At 54.3% G+C, this 16,175-nt stretch overlaps 1 protein-coding gene across 3 annotated transcripts in view; it reads left to right on the top strand.

The window, feature by feature from the left end:
• Positions 1-204: 204 nt before the first annotated feature.
• The window catches only part of SH2B3 (SH2B adaptor protein 3), a 38,001-nt gene continuing 22,030 nt past the window's right edge, over positions 205-16,175 (top strand). For 2 of the 3 annotated variants that reach the window (XM_043901845.1, XM_043901844.1), the window contains exons 1-2: positions 205-547; positions 11,098-11,898. In XM_043901845.1, coding sequence (XP_043757780.1) covers positions 11,125-11,898 — 774 coding nt within the window. In that variant the 5' untranslated portion in view covers positions 205-547; positions 11,098-11,124. The remainder of the gene's footprint in view (positions 548-11,097; positions 11,899-16,175) is intronic. The other variant, XM_043901843.1, reaches the window with a different exon arrangement.

Genomic DNA, 16,175 nt, shown 5'->3' with positions numbered 1-16,175 from the left:
CGGGCTGGTGGGCGGGGCAAGGACCAGCCCCGCCCCTCGAGCCCTGTTTTTCCCGCCCCCCCCTCGCCTCCGGCCAAGTCCGGCTCGCGGGCGGACTGGGGGCGGGGCTTAGCGTGTCCAGGCCCCGCCCCGGCCCCGCCCCTCTCGTAGCCGCCCTCCCCCGCCGGGCTCTGCTAGCACAGCCGGTTCCTCTTTACATAACGGCGCGGGGCGGCATGGGCTCGGGCCACCGCCTCCGCCCGGCCGCCCGCCAGGACTGTCGCGGCCCGCGGTGGCGACGTCGGCGACAGCAAAGTTTCCCTGGTGGCGGCCCGGAGGCGCATCCTCCCGCAACTGTCAAGCGCTGGCGGCGGAAATGATGAGGCGCTGGCCATTTTCCGAGCCCGGGTTTCCTGCCTGAGCCCCGCTCGAGCGAGCCACGAGCCAGGAGCCGGCGCGCGGGAGAGAACGCGCCCGGGGCGGGGGCCCGCCCGCCCCTTCGGGATTTCGGGGGGCCGGGGGCGCGCGACGCCATGGGCCGGCCGGGCCCGGTCCCCCTCTCTCTCAGGTAAGCACGCCTTTCCCAGAGCTTCCCTCCGGAGCTGGAAGGGCTTCAATGGGGGACGGGGAGGCCCCGTGTCCCGTTCTGCCCAGTGTCTGCGCACTCCCGCAACTGCCTAAAATATTGTCCAGCTGCTCACTCTGGTGGAGGTGTTCAGGGGTGACCGTCCCCCAGCTCCTGCGACACCCTCCCAGCCGACACCCACACACGTGTTGGGGATGTAGTGGGGGTAGCTGAGGCAGTGGAGGGGGGGAGGCGCTGGGAAAAGGTTTGGCTAATACTCCCAGCTGCCTCTTAATGTAGCCTAGCCAGTCAACTTGTACCTAGAGAGGAGGGGTTGAGGGGTCACTGCTTTGATACCTTGAAAGTGAAAGTAGTCAAACTGAGCCCGTGAGAATGGAAGCGTCCTCTTGGAGTGGGGCACAGGCCTCTCCCTACTCTCCCAGGCGAGGCCATGTGGCTAAGGGGCTAGCACTCACTGTCCCCCACCCCCAGCATTCCAGAAACCCCTCTCCCCATTATTCTTTACCTCTGGGAGGTGGGGTGGCCCAGGCGCCCCCATGCTGCAGAATCTGGGGGTTCAAAAGGGTTAGGGCTTTCAGAGATCAGTTCTCTTTGGACTGGTACCTTCCCACCCTGGACATGGGGCTCCAGGGGGAATCCTTCCACCCAAAATAAACAGGGACACAAGTCATTGGCCTAATAGGTCATCAGGGCTGGAAGGTATTTCAGAGGCCCTTAATGCCTGGTGCAGAAATCCCCTCCCTCTCCTCATTCTGTTCTTGGGGGTTTTTGGGGCAGTGGGGATTGCATTTGAGGAACTGGGGAGGGGGGCCTGCCTGCCATTCCACTTTTTTTTCTTGAGTTTCCTCATTCTCCTGTTTCTCTTCCCCATTCCCGGGCCACAATGATGTAGGTAAGGAGTTCACTGCCTGCAGCTGGGGGCCTCCAGGGAGGGGAATGACCAGGCCGGACTGAGTGGGAGGAAGTGAAATTGGGCTCCAGGAGGGGGTTTCTGAACAGAGGGCCTGGCAAAACGAAGTCTGGAGGGCTAAGGACCAGCTTTGGGAGCAGGAGGGGCAGAGATCTGCCCCGGGAGATGAGCTTCCTCCGACACCCAGCAGCTGCCCTGCTCAGCTGGGGCAGCCAGTCCATTCCCATTTACAGTCCAACCCCTAGGGCCCCTGCCAGGGCAGTGGGCACATGCATCTCCAGAGTTGTGTCTGAATTTCCCATCACTGACCTGGCTGCCAGAGCGGAAACAGCGCTGGAGGCCCCCTGGGGCCCAGAGACCCAGCCGTAGTGGGGGGAGAGCGGACTGAGGCCCCCTTGTCAGGCTGGGGTCAGCAGATGAGAGGCCAGGGCCCATTGGGGAAGTTGGATGGGTTTTTAATACACTTTTTCTGAGCTTTTTCCCACAACCCCCCTCTGGGAGGGAAAATCCTTTGGAGCCAAAGGGTGAACATTCCTAGAACTCGTGTGAGTCTCTGTGGGCCGTGGAGGAGCCAGCTGGGAAGGGGCTGGACTAAAGCATCAGCTTCTGGCGTCTGAGTTCCTTCAGGGGCTCAGTAGTGACAGAGGAGGGTCGTGAAAGCTTAGGTTCCATACCTCCACTGCTTTTTCCCAGCCGAGGGCATGGGCAAGTGACACTTGTGAGCCTCGGTCTCCCCCTGTGTGAAACGAGGTAATAATAGGTTTGTGGTAGGCACATAATGAGCCTGGCAGGAAAGGTGCACTTACAGGTGGTGGTGGTTTTCCTCATTACCATCGTTAGTGTTATTGTTACTGGCTGTGGAATGTTTGTTCATCAGCATCCCTTGAGCACCACCTGCACGAGCAGCTCTGAGGTTTCCTGAGTTCTGGGAGAAGCATTCTGGAGTTCCTGGACAGGGTGAGATGTTGGTGATTCCCAGCTCTATGGCCTTGCTTAACAACCCCCCACCTCAGTTTTTTCAGCTGTCAAATGGGTGTGATATTAGTACCTACTTCTTTAGGGTCATTGGAACCATAAATGAGTGAATTCCTGAAGTGTTTAGAATGGCTAGGTCAGGAGAATGAATAATAATAAGGAAGAGATTGTTGTTATCTTGTTTGTTGTGGGTATTAGCTTTCCTTGTTTTCCTTCTCCTTCCCCTCCCCCATTCTTCTGAATCCTGAGCTTGATCCTTCTTCAATAACACAAATTCTTTCTAATACAAATTCGTTTCTGTAGAACTACTCCAATATAGCAGTAGCCTGGCCCTGGCAGGTGCTAGGGAGCCCTGCAGCAGTTCAGCCTGTAGGCGCCGTTGGGTGTCTGGGTCCAGCTGTGCCACCTCCTGGATAGAGCTTCCTCGAGGGCAGAGGGGGCAATGTTGGAGGCACTTGGAGGGGCCTTCCAGCTGCCCGTCCCCTGCACTGCCCACCCTGAGTGGGAGAGACAGAGCACATAAAGCACTCAGTGCTGGCCTTGGCACTCAATTAATAATAGACACTGTTGTTGTTATTGTTGTCGTTGTTATTCAAATGAGAGGACTTCGCTATTCAGTTCTTGCTTCTCCCAGTAGCAGCATAGGTTTTGGAACCAGATCTGAGCTTTGCCAGCTTCTAGCTGTGAAGCCTTGGACAAGTTACCTGACCTCTCTGGACCTCAACTGCCCAATGGGGGTTCCAGCTTCTCTTGGGTATATGACCCTATATGTGAGTTCATATGTGAAGGGTATGAGCCTGGCACAGAGTAGGGGCTCACTGTGTTGAGTATAATTGCTATGGCTGTGTGACCTTGGGCTTGTCCCTTAACGTCTCTGAGCTGTGGATTTCCTCGTCTATGAATGAGAGCACTAATAGGGTTGTTTTGAGAAGAGGCAGGCACAGTGCCTGGCATGCAGTCAGTGCTTAATAAGAGCTACTGCTGTTAATGCCTGAGAGGAAGGCTGGCACTTAATTGCCAGGTTTCCTGGGAAAATGGTCCCTGGGGGCCCTGGGGTGTTTAGCATCTTTGGCGGGGCAGAACAGGAAGCTGCTTCCATCTGGCAGACGAAAGAAGCCTGCCTTGGAGAGTCCAGAGGTGTAATACAAGTTGCTTGTTCCCAGCCAGACCCTGTTCCCAGCTACCCGCCCTCCCTGAGGAAACTGAGGCCAGCAGGCTGCCCAGGGGAAGTGACTCAGCTAGGGTCACTGGCTGAGTCAGGCCTAATTGGACCCAGGAGCCCTGTGCCCCAGCTCCCTGGCTTCCAGGGCCTGAGGTCCCTCGGGGACTGGGCAGGTCCAAACCGCAGCTGGACACCCACTGCCTTGGGCCCAGAAACCTGGACGCCCAGCATTCTCTGGTGGGGACTCTGGGGTCCCAGTGGTCACTCCTGGGCTGCTCAGTCCAGCGTCCTTCCTGACCGCGGGGGCAAGGGGCACTTCCCCAGGAGAGCAAGTCCTCCTGGCGTCCCCCGGCTCTGCCCCGTCCGGAAACCCAGCAGCTGAGCAGATGGCTGGAAGATTTTTCCTCCCACGCCACCCTGTCAGGGGTCGGCTAGGGGGGCCGGGCTGCAGGCTTCCTCATGAACCAGGCAACGGAGCCCCTGGGGGCCTGCCCGGATGTGGGCCCCCACCCCGGCTGGCTGGGGTGTGGTTGGGGGGGGGGAGAGCCTGCCACTGCCCTGCGTGTCCCCAGGGAGGCCTGGGAGGGAGGAAGTCTGTGCCCGGCTCATTGGGAGCAGACTCACAGGACGCCTGAGGGGCAGGCCTTGGCCTTGAGGGGCTGGAGGCCTGGAAATGAGATTAGGAGAGGTGGACACAAAAGAGGGCCTTTGGCACAAAATCGGTCCTTTGAGAGCTGGCCCTCCTGTCATGTCACTTGGAGGAGAGTCCCAGAGAGGGTGATGAGTGGAGAGATGTGCACAGGAGCAGGAGGGCTTGAGGGCTCCCGTCCTGAAGAGGCGATACCGTCTGGGGGTATGGGACGCGTGGAGCTGACAGGCTGCCCTGCCGTCTCTCCTCCACCCAGGGGCACTTAAAGGAAGAAGTCCTGTCTTGGGATGGGGGTGGCTTAGAGTTCTGCCTATTCTTGGGCGGGGGGCGGGGGGATAGGCTCGGCTCTCCCCACCTCCCAAAGCCTAGCCGGGCTGTTGGCCGGGGTGTCAGGCGGGGGTGGGGGCAGAGGAAGCCAGAGGACATTTCCTGTTCTGGCAGACTGCGCTGATGTGATAAATGTCCTCGGGCACTCGGTGACCCCAGAGAGAGTGCCTCAGGGCTCCCTGGCCGCCCCGTGGTCTAGGAGAGACCCCACTTCTCAGCCTCCCTAGGGCCCCAGAACCTCTGCTCTGAACCTTCCATAGGCTCCTCCACAGTCTGACCCAGCATGAGTGGTGTGAAAGGGCAGTGGGCCTCCTGCCAGGCCATGTGCTGGAATCCCCTCAACACTGGGCCTCTTTGGACAGGGGGGATCTGGGCTCCCGGAGGAAGTTGGTGCTGCAGGCAGGAAAGGCAGAAATGCTTCCAGTAGCCTGGAATGAACCTGGAGGGCTCCTTGGAGGAGGTGTCTTCCTCAGAAGGTGTAAGACTTCCTGCCCAAACATCTGTGAGCTGTAGACCTGGGTGCAGATGGAGGCTCTGAACTGGCTCATTTTAAGTTCACTTGCCACAATTTAAAATATTCTCCCTGAGCCTTGGCAGGTGAAATTCCCACAGGTGGGTAAGGGCCTTCTCTGCACCTGGGCCTGATAATGAAGCAGGAAATATTAGCTTCCCCAGATTCCGTTATTACCCGGGGTGATTAGACAGAGGAGAGGCTTTTGAGCCTCAGTCTCTGGGGTCCTGAGGAAGCCCCCTCACTCGGAGCCAGGATTCCCAGCTGTTCAGAGCCTGAATTCTCCCTGGCTTGGTATAGGATGTATTGCTATATGGCTGAACAAGGGACACCTGCCAAATACTGGCTAAGCCTTCAGAGCTCTCACCAGGTTACCCCAGCAGGGATACTGTGGACACACTTGTTTTAAACTTGGGGGTCTGAAAGGCAGACCCACCTCCCCTCCCTTGCGACATAAGCCCCAGGATGGGCACAGAGGTAGCTGCCCCCACCTCTGTGGGTATGCAGTGGGGAATTGGGGGGTGGGGTGCCAGGATGCAATCTGATCTCCCTGTTCTTGTTGCCTCATCCTTGTCTCTTACCCTGCTGGGGGATTTTGGGAGATCTTGGACCCCCACTTCCTTATCCAGCAGAACTGCCTGTCCTCAAAGTCCCAGATGAGGAGGTGGGAGGGACCCCCTGGACTTGCAGGCCCTCTGTGATGGCTGTTCATCCCTTTGGTTGCCCAGTCTCCCAGATGCTCCCATGGGTGGGGAGGGGATTGAAGGGGAAAAAAATGCACCAAAGACCCCTCTCCTCATACCCGCTAGCTGAAGCCTGGGGGGCTCCTGGGAACCCACAGGTGATTAGTAGTTGCTTTTCCTGCCAAGAGCTTCTAGGCCCTGTTCCCGGGGTTGGCGTGATCTGATCGGTTGCTCTTCCTCTGTGTCTGGCACATAGTAAACACTCAATAAATGCTACCTCCTGGGCTGGGGCCCAAAGAGAGGACCACCTTCCTGCGGCCTGGCTGCATGCCCTGACCAGGAAACCTCCCAGGCATGGCCCCCTCCCCAACACAGGCCACAGCTGAGTGCTCTGGCTGGTGGCTTCCTGCCCAGAGCTCCTGCCCGGAGCTGCCTGAGCAATGCTTCTCCCCTGAGAAGGCCTTGTGTTCAGGCTCCTGTGGCCCGCCCCCCTGCCCTGCCCCCTTCCTGGCCCAGCCAGTGAAGCCTGCGAGACTGCCTGTGGCTGCTTACAGCAGGCGGGTCTGACATTCTCGGGAGCTGGCGCCCCTCTTTTCGAACAACAATAATAGCAGCAGCCACTTGTTTCTTGAGCCCTGTGCCCAGGACCCCACAGATATCAGTTCTTAGAATGCTCCTAGTGAATGTCCAGAGAAAAACATGAACCCATTTTACAGATGGGGAGGGGAGCCCTCTTTTCTGCAGCACACAGCGAGGAAGTGGCAGAATAAGGATGTGAACCCAGATTTAGTTGGTAGCTCCACCGTGGAGAGCTCATTTGTGGTGGTGAGTTTCTCGGAGCCCCTCAGCCTTTTTTTGTCAGTCCATGAAGGTCAGGGGCATGATTGCAAGAGTTTGACAATCATACAGCAGCCCGCCTCAGCCCTGGGAATTCATCACTTCATGCAACTTTAGCATTTCTGGAGTTGCTGCTCTGACACGCCCCATGGAGTGGGCCGGGAGTGCCGTGACCCTTGGCTGCTGGGGGCAGATGCTGAGGGAGGTGGACGGTGAGCAGTATTGCTCACTATAGCTGGTGCTTCCAGCAACTGAACAGGCTTTTAATCCCAGCTGTGCCCCTCGCGGACCTTGTGACCCTGGACAGACCATTCCTCCCCCACCTTGGCTCTCTCATCCATCAAATGGGCATAATGCTGGGGCTGCCCCTGCCAATGGGGAATAAATAAGTGAAAAAATGTGAAGTATTTAGCGCAGGGTGGGGCACATAGCGTGAAATGGGCACCTCTGTGCCCATCCTGGGGCTTATGTCGCGAGGGAGGGGAGGTGGGTCTGCCTTTCAGACCCCCAAGTTTAAAACAAGTGTGTCCACAGCATCCCTGCTGGGGTAACCTGGTGAGAGCTCTGAAGGCTTAGCCAGTATTTGGCAGGTGTCCCTTGTTCAGCCATATAGCAATACATCCTATACCAAGCCAGGGAGAATTCAGGCTCTGAACAGCTGGGAATCCTGGCTCCGAGTGAGGGGGCTTCCTCAGGACCCCAGAGACTGAGGCTCAAAAGCCTCTCCTCTGTCCAATCACCCCGGCACATAGCATCATTTATTGTTGTTTTAAAACTTTCACCCTGTGGCTGTTTTCCAACCACTTGTTCAGAGTCACTGGGGCCTCCTGACTCCAGCAGGACCTGAGTGAGTGAAGTCACTCAGTCTTGTCCGACTCTTTGCGACCCCATGGACTGTAGCCTACCAGGCTCCTCTGTCCATGGGATTTTCCAGGCAAGAGTACTGGAGTGGGTTGCCATTTCCTTTTCCAGGGGATCTTCCCGACCCAGGGATTGAACCTGGGTCTCCTGCATTGTAGGCAGACGCTTTACTGTCTGAACCACCAGGAAGACCTGAGTGAGGTCTTTCTATCTTCTCCTCTGGATAATCATTCACTGGGCAGTAAGTCTTCCTTGTGGTGGGAGTTTGGGCACTGATCAGGTGTTTTGTGGGGGGGCTTCTGTGTGGGGTTTCCATTGATCACTAGCCACAGGAGCTCTGTGCTTCAGTTTAACCACCTGTAAAATGGGAGCAATTATTGACCCTACCTGCTAGTGCTGTTGTTAAGCCTAGGAAAGTTAATGTTTTGCAAAAGCAGTTAGAAAAATGCCTGATGTTTAGCAAGTATTGAGTACACACCACTCTCCCTGTGGGGAACTGGAGTAGGGGGCCCAGTGAGGAGGGCTGCTGGCCCCCCTTCCTGAGTGGTGAGGGAGCTTGCAGTGGGCACAGCTGTTCCGAGAAGGCTGTTCCCCAGGTTGGTCCTGCAGCTGGGCTTCAGGTCTCTGATGTACAGGGGCAGATAGGGTCAGGTGTTCCAGACAAAAGGACAGGCCTGGGTGCCCAGCAGTGGGTTCGCCCAGCAAGAAGTGCTCATCGGTGAGTGCTGGCCACCACACACCTGCTGGAGGAGCCAGAGGTTGCAAATCCAGCCAGCCTCTTGCATTCCTACCTTCATTCATTCAGCAGGTGTTTATTGGGCTCCTGCTGCATGCTAGGACCTGGGGTTGGAGCTGGAAGTGGCTCCTGGCATTGTGGAGTTCACAGTCTGGTGGAGGAGAGAGTGACTCATTAAATAATCACAGTGATTGAATGAGAGCACGTGTGCTGAAAGACAAGTTCAGGACTCAGTCACCAGTGAGCTCAAGGAAGGCTTCTGAGTGAGACTGGGAGCAGGCAGGGCACAGAGACACCTGATGCAGTGGCCCAGCAGCAGCCAGTGTGAGGGCCGACCACACAGTCTCGTGGGTGGGACAGGTGCTCGGGTCTGGAATCTGGTTCCCTAACCTGTGAGCACAGTGCTGTGTCAAGCTGTGGGGTGGCCAAGGGGTTAGCCAAGGACAGGTCACCCATACTTTCAGGTAGAACCCTCTCCTTCAGCGACAGGGTGCTTTTCTTGGAGTGTGGTGGCCAAGGACACACGTGGCCCCCTCCCTTCCCTTCTGCCCACTGTGTACAAAGTGCCTACTATGTGTAGCTGCCGAGGGCCCTGTGATGTGCGAAGTCAAGTGTGTGCACAGCACCCTCCCAGCTGAAGCAGTGGCACCCACTCTATGCCTCTGGACTATGCTGCTGTGATTGGCTGCTGGGTCACCACCAGGACCTGGAGATGTAGAATGGGGTGGGGCAGAAAGAACCCCAGTTTCTAGGTTCAGATTCTCACCTTGAGTCCCCTTACAAGGACTCCTTTCAAGGTCTTAGAAGGTGGCTACTGTGCTGTTCCCCATTTGACAGATGAAGAAATTAGGGTTCAGAGAGGTCTGATGAGAGGCACACAGCCAGTACTTTTGTGTGTTTGTGTATAATGTAGCCCCAGGAGAGCAGGAATTTCTGTCTGTCTGGTTCGCTCCTGTATCCCTAGGGCCTAACACAGTGCCTGGCACACAGTAGGTCCTCAGTAATATCAGGGTGGGGTGAGTAGGCATCCATGAGTATGTGGTCCTCAGAAGGGGCCCAGGCCCAACCTGGCTTAGTTGGAAGGAAAGACAGTACTGATGGTAACGAGAGAGGGCCAGGGTTCAGCACCGTGGACAGCAGAGGGTAGGGGGCTTCTGCACTTTGATTGTATTGGAGCCCCAGTTTCGATGAACAGGCAAGGGCTGCCTGATCCAACATTCCCCCATGAGAGCGGGAAGTACCTTTGTACCCTTTATGAGTCTTGTTAATTTATTCCTTTTTATTTGTTTTTTTTATGTTTATTGACACCAATTATGAAGTTGCTCAGTCGTGTCCAACTCTTTTGCGACCCCATGGACTGTAGCCCACCAGGCTCCTCCATCCATGGAATTTTCTAGGCAAGAGTACTGGAGTGGGTTGCCATTTCCATCTCCAGGGGATCTTCCCGACCCGGGGATCCAACCCAGGTCTCCTGCACTGCGGGCAGACGCTTTACAGTCTGAGCCACCAGGGAATCCCAATAATACACTCTTATTGTAACATTGATTACAAGACTTATTAGGCTCTCCTTAGGTTCCAAAGCCTTTCCATTTAATTCAGTGAATCCTCATAACACTTCTATGAGGTAGGTGCAACATGGTCCCCATTTTATAGATGGGGCAAGCAAGGCAGAAAGATATCACAAACCCAGGGTCACAACTAGTAGCAGTGGGATTTGAATCTAGGCTCCAGGCGCCTTGTTCTTAACCAGATTTTCTAGAGACAAGTCATAAGTCTTCCTTGGTTACTTCCCCTCTTGCACCCCAACTTCTGACTCTTCCCCACAGGTCACTACTGTTGCTGCATGGGTTTGCTCCAGCCACATCTTTCTTGCCCATCACTTAAATACATTTATGTACACATAAGAATTGGTAGTTTTGCTTTGTATGTTCATGTAAATAGGATCATGAATGGTTTGTATTGCTCAGTGGTTTGCTTTTTCCCTTAATGCTGTGCCCTGGAGACTTCCCAAGATGGTAGCATAGATCTTCCTCCTTTTGGAATATGCTGTAGCACATTCTGGCCTGCAGCTGTATCACAGTTTGTTTCACCAGTCTCTGACTGATAGGCGTTTAGGTTGTATTCGTTGTTTAGTCGCTCAGTCGTGTGAGACTCTTTGCGACCCCATAGACTGTAACACACCAGGCTCCTCTGTCCTTGGGACTTCCCAGACAAGAATATTGGAGTGGGTTGCCATTTCCTTCTCCAGTGGATCTTCCCAACTAATGCATTGGAAGAAGGATTCTTGACCACTGAGCCACCTAGGAAGCCCTTAGGTTGAATTTACCTTTTCCCTGGTTCAAATGGTAAAGAATCAGCCTGTGATGTGGGAGACCTGGGTTCGATCCCTGGGTTAGTAAGATCCCCTGAAGAAGGGAATGGCAACCCATTCCAGTATTCTTGCCTGGGAAATCCCATGGAGAGAGGAGACAGGCAGGCTACAGTCCATGGGGTCTCAGAGTCTCACATGACTGAGCAACTGAGCACAGTGCTTTTTCCCGATTATAAATGTCGGGGCAGGAGACACCTGGAAGGGGGTTGTCTTGTACATGCCTCTCTGCTCAGGTGGGAAACTGTTTCTCTTGAATGCTTACAAGGGGAATTACTAGGTCTGAAAATGATCCTCCCAAGCTGCCGGCCCTAAAGGCTGTACTCCCCACAATACCTGCAGCATTGCAGGGGAGTGCTCACTTTGCTGCATCTTCACCAGCACTGGGTATTAAGGTAATATTCATTATTTGAGGTAGTGCCTGATAACCAGCTGTCTGGAGGTGTGTGTTGTGGTGGTCTGCCCAGTCGTCCACTCCCTCCTTTGTCACGCACTCCCCACCGTGTCTTTCAGCCTGGCTGCTCCACCTCGGTCTCCGCCATGAACGGGCCCACCCTGCAGTCCTCCTCAGCCTCGTCTGCGTCCTCGGCCTCCACCTCGGCGGCGGCCGCCCCGTCCCCGCGGGGCTGGAGTGAGTTCTGCGAGCTGCACGCGGTGGCCGCGGCCCGGGAGCTGGCCCGGCAGTACTGGCTCTTTGCCCGCGAGCACCCACACCACGCGCCGCTGCGCGCCGAGCTCGTGTCGCTGCAGTTCACCGACCTCTTCCAGCGCTACTTCTGCCGCGAAGTGCGCGAGGGCCGGGCGCCCGGGCCGCCGGCACCCCGGGCCACCCCCGCCGCCCCCACGCGCGACTACCGTGAGACGGGCCGCGGATCCCCGGCCAAGGCCGAGGCGGCCCCAGCCGAGCCAGGCGCCGGCCCCGCCGCCCCCGTCCCCGGCCTGCCCAAGGCCCGCAGCTCCGAGGAGCTGGCTCCGCCGCGGCCGGCCGCCACCTGCTCGCTCCAGCACCTGCGCCACAGCCTCCGCCACATCTTCCGCCACCGCTCGGCCGGCGAGCTGCCCGCGGGCCCCGTCGCCACCAACGGGGAGGCCGGCGAGGCCCCGGCCAGGCCCGGCCTGGCCAGGAAGCTCCTGCCCTGGAGCCTGGCTCGGGAGCCGCCGCCCGAGGCCCTCAAGGAGGCGACGCTGCGGTACAGCCTGGCCGACGAGGCCTCCATGGACAGCGGGGCGCGCTGGCAGCGGGGGCGGCTGGCTTTGCGGCGCGTGGGCCCCGACGGCGCAGACCACCTGCTCGAGCTCTTCGACCCGCCCAAGGTAAGACCCCACGCACGTGGCTCCGGGTGGTGACACTTTCCCCACAGGTAGCCGCAGAGTGCCCAGGGGACTTTTAAAGGTGAACTTTTCCCTCAGAGAATCATTTCCCATTTTTAGATAGTACAGAGCTCCCTTAGATGCCACACCCAGCTTTGCTTCGTGTTTCTCTGTTACAGTGCCAGTCACATCTGTCGTATAATTAAGGAGTAAACGTTGGAACATGGCTGTTCACTGGACTCTGGGGGTCCTTGGCTTTCCCTGGTTTTCCCCTAAGGTCCCTTTTCTGCTTCAGGACACCAAGTTCGATGTAGTCGTTAATGTGTCCTTAGGCACCTCTTGGCTGTGATGAATGGTTTTTCAGCCTTGTCTTGTTTCTGGCGGCCTTGACAGTTTTCAGCAGCACTGGTCAGGGATTTTGTAGAATATCCAGGGACACCATACATGGGCATCATGTGGGCCAGTGGCATCGTGGTTCAGGGTCCTTGAAAAGCCTGACCCAGGTTGACCCTGACAAATAGGAGGATTTCTCCTAAGGAGTTAAAAACTGTGGTAGAATTCCCTGGAGGCCTTCCATGCTTTGTGAATGTCTTACTTTTTTTGAAGTTTAGATTTTTTTTTTTTGTCTTTTGTGACATAATCCTAGTGGTGCAGTTGAGGCTGACGGGTCATTGTCGTCTGGACACCTGCAGGACTCCATCTTTGACCAGATGTGTCAAGCTGATGGGATCCGGTGGCCTGTAATTCCCTTCTCTTTGTGGTTCTGTTATGTCCTAGGCCCTTAGTCTAGAGAGTGAGCAAAGCAGATCCCAGCCGTGGGGGGGTCACCGTCTGGGTGAAGGAGACCAACAATTATTCATTCAAAAAACACTTGTTGAGCAACTGCTCAGCACTAATTGCTGGGGAAGCTGGTGTTCTGGTGGGGCTATTGAAGGAGTAAAATGACCAATGAACTTGGAATTATAAATTCTCTCTTGTGTTCTGAAAGAAAGAAATTGGACCTCTGGGAGGAGGTCCTAATTTGGGGGGTGGGATGGGATGTTGTCAAGGAAGCCCCTTGTGTGAAGTACCTTTCGTTTTTAAACTTCACTGTGGAGTCATACTCACATGCTGAGCCGTGTGAAGCGCATCTGAAAGTTCACAAGGATCTCTGTGTTTGTATACCCAGTGGCCCAGCGCCCTGGGGGGCTCCCTCACACCTCTTCCACATCAGCACCCCTCCCTCCACACACACTGACTCATACCCCTATGGATTGCATTTCTCTGTTTTGAACTTCATATAAATGGAATCACACAGTCTGTGTGTGCATGCTAAGTCGCTTCAGTTGTGTCTGACCCTGTGGGACTCCATGGTCTGCAGCCTGCCAGGCTCTGTCCACGGGATTCTCTAGGCAGGAATACTGGAGTGGGTTGCCATGCCCTCCTCCAGGGGATCTTCCTGACTCAGGGATTGAACCCACGTCTGTTACATCTAACCTGCCTTGGCAGGCGGGTTCTTTACCACTAGGGCAACCTAGGAAGCCCAGAATTGCACAGTACATTGATTTTTATGTCTGGCTTCTTTTACCCAGTATGTTCTAGAGATTTGCTCACGCTCTTGGATGCACCAGAGTTTGTTTCTTTTTATGGCTAAGGAAATCCAGTCTGTTGTATGGATGTCCCTCAGTTTGTTTATCCATTTACTGATTGGTGGATATTTGGATTGTTTCTGCTTTGAGACTTTTACAAATCATGCTGTAATGAAATTTGTTCTAAGGTCTTTGTATGAACATATGCTTCCATTTCCCTTTGGTAGATTCCTAGAAGTGCTAGGTCATATGGTAAGTGCAGGTTTCACTTTGTAAGAAACCTCTGAATTTTTTTTCCAAATTGACAGCACAGCTTTGCATCCCCATCAGCAGTGTATGAGTCTTTTTTTCTTCTCTTCAATGGATGTATACTGGTATTTCAAATTGTGGCTTTAATTTGTATTTCCCTGATGACTCATGAGGTTAAGTACCTTATCATGTTTATTGGCCATTGGGACTGGCTCTTTTTGCAAGTGTTTGTCATTCTTATTGAGTTGTCTGTCTTTTTCTTATTGATTTATAGTTTTTATATACCCTGAAGGCACTTTCTTTGTCTGTATCATCTTCTGCACTGTGGCACTGTGCTTAGCTTTTTACTCTTTTAATGGAATCCTTTTGTGAACCTAAGTTCTTGATTTTAATGTAGTTTAAAGTTTATTGATTGCTTTCCTTTATGGTTAGTGCTTTTTCTGTCCCATTAAAGGAATCTTTGCCTACCAAGGGTCATAAAGATCTTTCTTGTCTTCTAGAAGCTTTATTGTTTGGGCCGAATCATATTGACAGGCCTTCACAAGATCCATCCTGAGTTATGGTGTGAGGTGGGGGTCACAGTTCTTCCAGTTCTGGCACTGCATGCTGATGTGACCCTCTTTTTCCATGGGGTCGCATGTGATGCCACTGTCATCCTGAGTCTAGTGTCCATCTGTGTGCTTCTGGACCTTCTGTTCTGCTGGCCTGTGTGTCTGTCCTTAGGCCAACACCACACTGTCTTAATCACCAAAGTTTAGCTGTGAGTCTTGAGGTGACTTTTTTTTTTTTAAACTACTGTGAGGCTTGTGGGAATCTTAGTTTCGCAACCAGAGATTGAACCCCTGCACCCTTGTTAGTGAAAGCTTGGAGTTCTAACCACTGGGCTGCCATTGAGGAGGTGACTTTTGAACTGAGATCTTTTTTTTTTTTTGGCTGCACTGGGTCTTTGTTACAGTGAGTGGGCTTCTCTAGTTGAGGCACTCAGACTCCAGAGCACTTGGTCTCAGTAGTTGTGGCGCTCAGGATTAGTTGCCCTGTGGCATGTGGGATCTTGGTTCACAGACCAGGAATTGAACCCACAGCCCCTGCATTAGCAGGCAGATTCTTAACCATTGGACCACCAGGGACGTCCCTGAACCAAGATCTTACAGAGATAAAAGTCGCTGGGTTTCGGGAACAGCATAGGGAAAAGGCACTGAGATGGGAAAACATTTTGCATGTTTTTAGGAAAGAAACACAGAAGTGTGGTGGGGTCACAGAAGGGGCAGATGGCTTGTGGGGGAGGAGGTCCTGTGAGGAGTTAGTATTTTATCCCAAATGTAACATGAAGCCTTTGGAAAGTGCAGATAAAAACTTTACTCATTGTTTTAAAAAGTCTCAAGGCTCTGACACCATGAAAGGCATATATCATCCCAGATACATGGTCTTATCTGCATGATAACATGCAATTCCCTGTAAAACTTTTAAGAACTGCTGCTTCTGAGAACAAACTGTCTTAGAAAACCCAGCGCCAGGAGTCAGGTGGACCCAAGTTCAAACAGTGAATTGGCTTCTTTCTCAGCTGCAGATCTTCAGGCAGGTGGTGTCACCTCTCTGGGCCCCAGCTTCCTCCTCTATCGAACTGAGCTTCTCAGAGTTCGCACTTTGCGTGGCTGTTGTGTTACCTGGGAGGGTGCCTCTGCAGAGCGCCCGGCACAGGGAACCTTGGTGTTCCTGGTGTTTCTTGTTGTTGTGGTTGTCATGGTAGTGAAATGATTTGGGGACTTATTATTTGGTAATAAGTCAGTGCAGATTTATTTACTGCTTTGGGCCCTTGGTGTCTGGCTGGGATGCACGATCAAAGCTCCTGTTCTTCAGGAGCCCAGAGTCAGAGCACCTGTCAGAGTCCTTAGGGCTCAGAAGTGGTGTCTGGCCCCGGAGAAGTGGGACCTGGGGGTGGCAGCTGGGTCTCTGGGCTCACCGCTCCCCCAGGCCACCTGGGCCTCTTTCATAGGCTTGGTGGTTGCTGTGTGACCTGGGGTGTCCCCCACAAAGTGAGCAGTTTTGGTGGGGCATCTCCCACCCCCTCCACAGGGTGTCTGAGCAGGTCCTAGCTCTGTCCGCTGCTGACAGCTTCCCTTCGGGATTAGAACAGCCTGGGGCTCTTCTGAATGTTTCCTGGAGTGACTGGGAGCATCCAGTCTAGGCTGAAGATATCTAGACTAGAAGTCTTGAGTGTGCCTGCCTAGTGGGCAGCCTTGACCTCTGACCCTGGAGTTGTCTATGAGAGCAACTTAATTTATTTTTTAATTGGAAGAAAGTTGTTTTACAATGTTGTCTTGCTCTCTGCCATACAACACAAATCAGCCATAATTATACATATATCAGCTCCCTCTTGAGCCTCTCTCTCCTCCCCCACACCTCACCCCTATGGGAGCAACTTGAAACAAAGGCAGTGACTTCCCTGATGGTCCAATGGTTAAG

Source organism: Cervus elaphus, chromosome 5, assembly GCF_910594005.1.
Source record: "Cervus elaphus chromosome 5, mCerEla1.1, whole genome shotgun sequence".
NCBI lineage: Eukaryota > Metazoa > Chordata > Mammalia > Artiodactyla > Cervidae > Cervus > Cervus elaphus.
The sequence above is the reverse complement of the archived record's forward strand: the minus strand, read 5'-3'. Positions and strand labels throughout refer to the sequence as shown.